This window comes from Micropterus dolomieu, linkage group LG06 (genome assembly GCF_021292245.1).
Source record: "Micropterus dolomieu isolate WLL.071019.BEF.003 ecotype Adirondacks linkage group LG06, ASM2129224v1, whole genome shotgun sequence".
Classification (NCBI taxonomy): Eukaryota; Metazoa; Chordata; class Actinopteri; order Centrarchiformes; family Centrarchidae; genus Micropterus; species Micropterus dolomieu.
The window spans coordinates 883,442-891,923 of NC_060155.1; the positions used below are offsets into that span (position 1 = coordinate 883,442).

General features: G+C 38.6%; 1 protein-coding gene across 1 annotated transcript in view; it reads left to right on the top strand.

The window, feature by feature from the left end:
* LOC123972392 (tissue factor-like) overlaps positions 1-4,936 on the top strand; it is a gene marked incomplete at its 3' end in the record, with an annotated part of 23,561 nt that extends 18,625 nt beyond the window's left edge. Inside the window, 3 exon segments of the mRNA XM_046051875.1 lie at positions 1,014-1,260; positions 2,783-2,942; positions 4,882-4,936. Of these exon segments, the coding sequence (XP_045907831.1) occupies positions 1,014-1,260; positions 2,783-2,942; positions 4,882-4,936 (462 nt within the window).
* Positions 4,937-8,482: the final 3,546 nt, after the last annotated feature.

An 8,482-nucleotide genomic window follows, 5' to 3' on the forward strand; every position in this document is an offset into this window, starting at 1 on the left:
TCCAACAGTGGATTGTGATACCTTCACCCCTGCACTGTGGAGGTCGTTGGTGATGTCACTTACTGATGTTTTGGGGGTTTTCTTCACAGCTCTCACCATATTTCTGTCATCAACTACTGTTGTTCTCCTTGGCCGACCTGTTGGACATCTGTTGCTCAGTACACCAGTAGTTTCTTTCTTTTTCAGGACATTCCAAATTGTTGTGCTTGCTATGCCCAGTATTTGTCCAATGGCTCGGGTCGATTTTCCTTCTTTTCTCAGCTTGACAGTGGCTTGCTTTTCTCCCATAGACAGCTCTCTGGTCTTCATGTTGGTTTATCCTCTTCAACAGGAAATGCAGTCTTTATAGGTTTGAACCAAGGATGAAAACTTAGACTAGTCATGCAGAGCTATTTAATGTTTGGACAATCAACCTAAAAGGCAACACCTGGGCAACAAGAAACATCTGTCAGTCACATGTTCCAATAGTTTTGCTCACTTGAAAAATGGGTGGGTTCAAACAAAGGGAGGTATGTCCTGAGTTGTTTAACACATCTAGATGTGAATACCAGGAAATGTTAGCTGAAATTCTGAACTCTCATACTCATCTTTTGATCTGAAACCCAAATGTCTTCAGTGAACAACAAAAACAAAAGAGTTTGCCTTACCGTTCCAATACTTTTGGGGGGGGCAGACCATGAAGACCATTTAAGGTAATCCATAATAGTGGAATAATAAGTATACAGATCCTTTACATAAGTACCAATTCAAAAATATTAAAATCCTACAATCATTATTTTACTGAATACTTACTGAAAGTATCAGTGGAAAAATGCTCTTGAGGTATTAAGAAACTAATAAAAAAGAAGGGTTATGACATGATTATTGTGCTAGGAAAAAATAAAGATGTTCTGTACACATACGCTTGAATTGTATTTTTGGACAACTTTAATCTTTGCTCTTTTGTTATTTAAGCACCTCAATCTATCTATCTGTTATCAATTGTGAACACAGAAATGATAACAAAGTAATAGTGCTAGTGGAATTGACTCACATCCTTCAGCTGTATTAATAACAGGCAGTTGGTTTGTCTTCTTTGCAGCTAACATCAGTGCTGTGAAATTCACTGTGGAGGATGTGGATGAGAGCAGAGTCATTGTCAACATCACAGACCCTCTGACCAGTATCCATGAGCGTGGGAAGCAGCTCAGCATCAGAGATATTCTCAAAAGTGACCTCAAGTATAAGATCAGCTATTACAAGTCTGGAAGTACAGGCAAGGTACAGTATTCAGCTGTCAGCACTGAGGCTACATCCACTACTACGTTTTTGTTTTAGAACGCAGACTTTTTTTATTTCGCCTCCCGTCCAGACTAAAATGGATGCACATACTGTACATACTGCACATACTATGTGACTATTCACATACAGAGGTGCATACGCGTTTTCAGTCATTTGAATATAGACAAAGATCAATTCTGATACACAGCTAAAACGCTGGTGTGGACAGAGATCGTACAATAAAACGTACATGGACATATTATGAGCTATGGATGGTCCAGATGTGCTAGTAACTGTAAGATGTCCACCATAATTCAGTCTTCTCCGAAATACTGTACGCCATTCACAGAATGTTACTCTCCTTGAATGGGGTGGTATGTAAAGTTGTTTTTGGTTTCTTAATAATCAATTAGTCAGGTGACCCATAAATGACCATAAATAAAGTAAATACAAACATCAATACATTTATCTTGTAAAAATAGTTTTTACAGAATACAATATTTTCTCTCAAAACATAAAAAAGGTTTACAAAAAATATATAAGCTATCAATATTTGTTGAAACCAGCTTTCTTCAGTAATTGATATTTTCCCACAAATGGGTAAAAAAGTTGAAAACTACAATTTTCAATAAAAATTATAAACTGTTTAAACCTCATTTTCCAAAACAATGTGCATTCAGATTTCTCCCAGTTACACCCAGTTATAGATGAGTCAAACAAGTTCCTGTCAGTCTACAGTTGACCATGCATGGATTTACACTATTGTATATTTTGTATGTATGAACATTCACTGTATGTTTTTCTCATGAAGCTTTTGTCTGGAAAGAAATATTGTATTCTATTTGCAAACATTTAGAAAATATAACTGTAATGTCAATTAGAAGACTTTGTATTTATGATTATTTATAAGTCACATAACTAATTGATGGACACAATATAAAGAAACCAGAGACAGCCTCAAACAATGCAAGATAGCCTCAAAATGTTTGTTGAATAAAATGAGGTATATTGGAAAAGAGTGATACGTGTTTTCATTTAGTAAATTTGTCACTTCTGAAATGTCTATAACAATATTGAATTCCATTCTCATGTTTGTAAGTCTATACAGTAGTGTGTAACCTTATATTTAATGGACAGATTTGATGGTAGTATCAATTGTCTCAGCTAACTCTCAGCAAAAAAGTTGTATTTCTTTAATGTAGCAAATTGCTACAAACATTACATGTAGTTATTGATATTGATGCTTCTTTGGAAGAAATTAATGTAATGTAAATCCATTTAAGGTTAATATATAAATAAGTGTAGGTTCATTCTGAAATAGAGTAACTTCAGAAGCTGATTTGATATTAGTAAGATACAGTATATTTTAATTTGTCAAAAGGTGATGTGGACTCTAGAGATTTAATTTGATATATAAATATGGTAGTCAAATAAATAATTCATGAATGTCTAAATGTCTGAAAGGTAAATTACGTAGATGTTTAAGTGAGTTATTGTAATATTTCCTGTTTTTACCTTATAGAGAGACATCATGTCTGACTCCAGTACGGCAGTGGTGTCAGGGCTGGATGCAGGACAGAGTTACTGCTTCATGGTGGCAGCTTTCATTCCCTCCAGACCCCAAACTACCCAGAATGGAGCCTGGAGCACACAGCGGTGTACACATGGACACATCATGCAAGGTGCACACACACTGCATACAATACACTAAACAGGGTATGGACATGGGAAGATTTGGAGAGTAACATCTGCATCACAAGACTGCAAAGACTCACATGGCGGGGTTTCTGAAGACATGCCAGTGTTTGATCCAATTCCTGAAACTTGAAAATGCCCATTCTGGCAAGGGGTGATAGTGGGGGGGGCATAGCTCAGAATTTATAAATGCTGAGGTCATGAGTCCTGCTTGTGGATTACATGGATAGGAAGTTCTTATGTCTGGTGTGCTTATAACCACAATGTGCGTCAACTGGAAAACAGCTTTCCAGCTTTCTTGTAAACAAACAAGGTTTTGTTCACATTCACTCTGTCTCACTCAAACACACATTGTGTATCATTAAAGGCTGACAAACAAGCATTTCCTCTGTCTGTGAAGATTCTCAGTCACCCTGCTCACAGTTATCCAAGGAGGGTTGAATCAAAGGCTGGACCTCGTTGAATATACTTGAAGGCGTTTCATCTCTCATCCAAGAGGCTTCTTCCGTTCTGACTGACTGGCAAGGAGTCCCAGTTACCAAGGTGATGGATACAGCTTGGTTTGTTAGTGCACCTGGCTGTTGTAATGACATCCAATGTCATTGTGTGAGTCCAGATATGTTTGCTCAGTCTCTTGGGAAGAGATGACAGGACATAAGTGGTCTTGCGGGACTGTTGAGAGATGGTCTGTCTAGTTTGAAGTAGATCGCTTCTTTTACTCTGTCCTCCCCTTACAAGATATGAAAACTGTTGTCCTTGAAAGATTGCCCTTTATCCTTCAGATGTAGGTAAATTGCAGAGTCTTGACCTGACCTTCTGTGTGGTGCCATGCGTTTGTGTAGTAGTTGTTCAGTTTCCCAATATCCAGGTCTGAGCATTCCTCCCTGCATCAAGTGGACAGCATCCACTAGATGGCTTTCTTTTGTTTGGGTGTGCGGTCTTTTGGGTGTACCACTATCTGTCTTAGCATGTTCTTGGGTTTAAAAAACACAGGGATGTGGTGTTTGTTGAAAATCCTCTTGAGTTCAGTTTGACATACTATATATATTCTTCTTTTCCTCATCACCCGTAGTGTTGGTGTTCTTCCTGGATCTTGTGGCTGTTTTCACAAAGGTCCACTTTGGATAGTCACATTCTTAAAGTGCCTCCTTCTTATTCAGTTTTCCTTGAGCTTGAGTATTCTACAACTCCAGTGGGTGGTGAAAGTCAAAGAGTATTGAGAGTAAGTATTGGTCTGTGTGTGGGTTTTCTGTATACTCTATACTATTTACTTGTATAGTATCTGTATACTATACAATGTGGAGACTCCCGTCCTCTCCAAGGACATTTCCTATACTATTAAACATCTGCTTATCTGATTTTTGATATTTTCTTTGTTTTGTGTGACACTAGGTAAAGTGTGTTTCATGTGCATGTTGTGGAACGGGCAATAAAAAAACAAAACGCATAAATATCACAGAAACGACCTGATACTTGGCATAGCAGAGGGTAATATGGATTAAATCTTATTTTACTACAATGTTAAATCACAATATTAATATATATCACGTTGCAGTATATCTTTCAATTAAGTTTACATTGAGAAACTACATATATAGAAAAAAAAAACAAGATCCGAGTGTCAGTTTTTGACTCATCCAGTGAACTAAATACCTGAATGAATGAGATACTTTATCACATGGATACGTATATAATAACAGGGACCATTTTGCTGCTTAATGAGGGGGTAGGGATGGAACCGCAAATCCTGTGATCACCAGACAACCTGCTCTATCTCCAGAACCGCAGCTGCCACGAGGCTTTCCCAAGCCATGTGTAACGAAACCAAAGATGGAAATACACATCACAGTGTAAACTGTATTTGTATTAAAGTGATGAATGATGAGCCAGATTCAATCTAACTGTGACTCTCATTGTCCCCACCAGAGTTGAGCCTTGGAGCATGGGTTGGTGTAGTCTTCATCCTGCTCATAGTCCTCATCATCATCATCACGGTGACAGTCCTCTGTTGCAGATGCTGCAGACGAAGAAACAAAACCCTCCATACATCCCAGTCTTCAGCACCTGTTTAGTGTGCGTGTAGGTGTCTTTAAACACAGGGGGCTCTATCTCCTCGCTGTTTCTAGGAGAATTATTTTACATTGCTATGCTCTTTCTTTACAATGTGTTCTGACCATTCTTTTTATTACATATATTAATTACATTAAAAGTTAACATGTGCAGCTTCAAATGACAACTCAAAAGAATTATGCTTTTCAGGTAATACTGCATTTCTGGCATGTATTCGATGTGTTATAACGGCCCATATGGACCCATGCTCATTAGTAGTACATCAAGAATCATGTGCAACTGTGTTTTAGAATATAAAATGGTAACCACAGCAGCAGCTTAAACTGAAAATGTTTTGTCAGAAGCTAATTAAGATTTAAAATGTGATTGGTCTACCCATTAGATTGTATGAGTGCACACTAAATGATCACTCCCTCACAACTTTTTCCCCCAAATTTGACCGTCTCTTTTTCTTTTACCCAATATGAACACCCAGCTGTCCTCACACTGTTTTTTCTAACACTACAAGCACAGTAAATTAAGCTCTTTAAACTACACATTCAGCCCATTCATCTCTGCAAATACACATTCAACTATACTTTTAGCCTTATGTGATAGAACTCATTTAGATAAAGTATTCCATTGCTTTTGTGTCGAGTTGCTCTTGATCAAAAGAAAGACAAATCAATAAAACAACATTTATAATCACATTTAAGAATGATGTTCATCATTGAATTGTGCTTTATTTTAAAGAGGTGGTATTATGCTTTTTGGCTTTTTCCCTCTCCTATTGAGTTACATGTCTTTTTCATCCCAAAGGGAGTTCCCATCTCCCACAGAAAGCACTGCTCTGAACTGCCTGAAAACAGCTCGTTTGTACTCCAGCTTTTCTTCCACTTTGCTGTGACGTCAAAGCAAAATACTTGTCATAATGCTCGCCTAGCGACTAGTCAGACACCTGTTTTCTTATTGTGGAAATAAACATTTTCTCGAAGCATTTTCATTTCTTGGTTAACATTTCCTGGTGCTATTTTTCAGAATGTTTTTAACAAATGCTTTCAAAAAGTGATCTTGTTACATGCTTGCCTTCTCTTTTAAGGAAGTAGTTTTCTGTTGCTGATTGAGTTTAATTTGTCAGTTTTATTTAATTGTTAATAAAAATCTTCACAGAATCTGTGAACTATAAATTATTTCTATTAGTATAATATTCTAACATTAAATTAAAAGTAATTTCATAGCTAGTTAGCAGTGTTGGGCAGGAACTGTACTAATATTACTTTTCTCATTTTACATTTACTCATTTTCCCATTAACTGGTAGTATAACAGATTACTATTTACAAAACAGTAATAGTATTACAGTTAGCCTACTAATCCAAGTAACGCTGCAGTACTGAGTTACTGAATGCATGGCGTGAATGCGCAGCAGGTCAGCTGCAGTGGACCTGATGTTATTCAAGTCAGTTGTCAACCAACAAGCTAAAGTTATGTAAAAGGAAGAATGGAGAACGAGGGAGATAGATGTTCTTTCGCCCCCTTGTCTGTTGCACTTGTCACACAACCCTGGGCTGAGTTCAACAGCACCGACAAAACGTAGCAAACCGGTACAAAAGGTTTTGGATTGATCTGGCCCCAGATGTAAAGTAACTCCTTCGATCGGCGCCATTGAGCCAATCAGAATTCAGCTAAAACGAGGATCAGTCCAAGTTGGGAGGGGCTACTCGTATCCCCCCACAATAGTGAAAGTATCTGGTCCATCCTCGGACCGACAGACACATGGGCTGTCGGTCCAAAAAGTCAAAAAAATCTCCTTTCCTAACCACCTTTCCTTGACCTCGATGAAAAACATCATGAGGTCAAGGAAAGATGTGAAGGAGAATTCATAAGGACTTGGGAAAAGAGGACCGCTGGGCTCAAAGAAACCAACTGCTCTTTTCTAGGCAACGTAATTATGCAACGGCGGATGTTAGTGACGTAGCCTGCCGTGATGAAACTACAATGTTCTGAAGATGGACTACAAAAAGTGCATCTTTGACACTGCGCCCTGTGTTGTTTTAATGCAGGCCATCTAAAAGTGGACAACACGGTGGAATATATTAGTAGGCTACTTAACAATCAAGATAGCAAAAAGGCCTGTAGGATACCAGTCACGAAATAATGGAAAGGGTTGTCACATTGAGAATGTTTGCTTATTGTTTGTAAACACAGTGTTTCCCACAGAATGACAGCATAACTGTGGAGAGAGAGAGGGAGCTACCGAGCGAGAGGAGGTGCTGAGCGAATATATGCGCTGCTCATTTTAGATGATGTAAGAAAACACGGTCAGCACTGATAATGGAGTAGCCCTAACCCTAACCCGCCACAAATAAATCAGTGTGGGAAACACTGAAATAATACATTACATTTACTGTAGAGGTCATCCAGCTTGATCGTGGCCTTTATTAAGGTGAGGGTGTTATCTGTGACTGAAGTAAAATCAATTAATGATATTGCTGAAGGCTGGAAACAATCTGAAACACAAACAGTGTTTAAACAGCATCAGATTACAGCAAAGCCAAAAGAAAACAAACCACAGAAAGAAGGAAACAGAGTCTTATCATAATGTGCATCTGTGCTGCAAGGATTTTGCAAATGTGGTCGATAGATTTTATTGTTTGAGTTTGAGAACGTGCGTCGCTTTAAAAATGTTGCCGCCTCAAGGAACTGTGGGACGGCATTCTCTCCTTTCCTTTCATAAAGGATGGTCCGGTGTACCCTATGCTAAAGGAGATGTGAAAGGAAGCATTGAGGCTCCTTTCCTTAGCTTTTAGAGAATTCGACCAGCGCTCATCATGGCTGCTACTGAAATACTTCCGGGTCACTTCACTCAGTTGAACCTTCCTAAGCAAAAAAGACTTTCCAGCCAGTGCCGTCGCAGATCATTAGGTAAAACGTAAGAAACTGAAAAATGCCAGCATTTAGGGACATTAAACCCGTTTAATATTAGAAAAGCCATATGAAGCTGTAGGTTAATTGGTTGTCCCTTCTCTTACTTCTCCAAAATCTATAGTTAGAGGACAAAAATTACATTTTCAGAAAATAATAATAAATTATTAAATAAACAATTAATAAATATTAATTTTTTAGGGGTGCTTAGATGAAATTTAGAAATTCAATTTCAATTCAATTAAATTTTATTTATATAGCGCCAAATCACGACAACAGTTATCTCACAGCCCTTTTCATAAAAGAGCAGGTCTAGACCATACTCTGTGATGATATTTACAGAAGCCCAACAGTTCCCACCAAGAGCAGCACTAGGCGACACAGGCAAGGAAAAACTTCCTTTTAAGAGGCAGAAACCTCGAGCAGAACCATGGCTCAGGGTGGGCGGCCATCTGCCTCCACCGGTTGGGGTGAAGGAGAGAGTGGGAGAGAGAGAGAGAGGGGGAGAGAGAGGGAGAGAGGGGGGGGGGGGGGGGGGGGGGGGGGGGGGGGGGA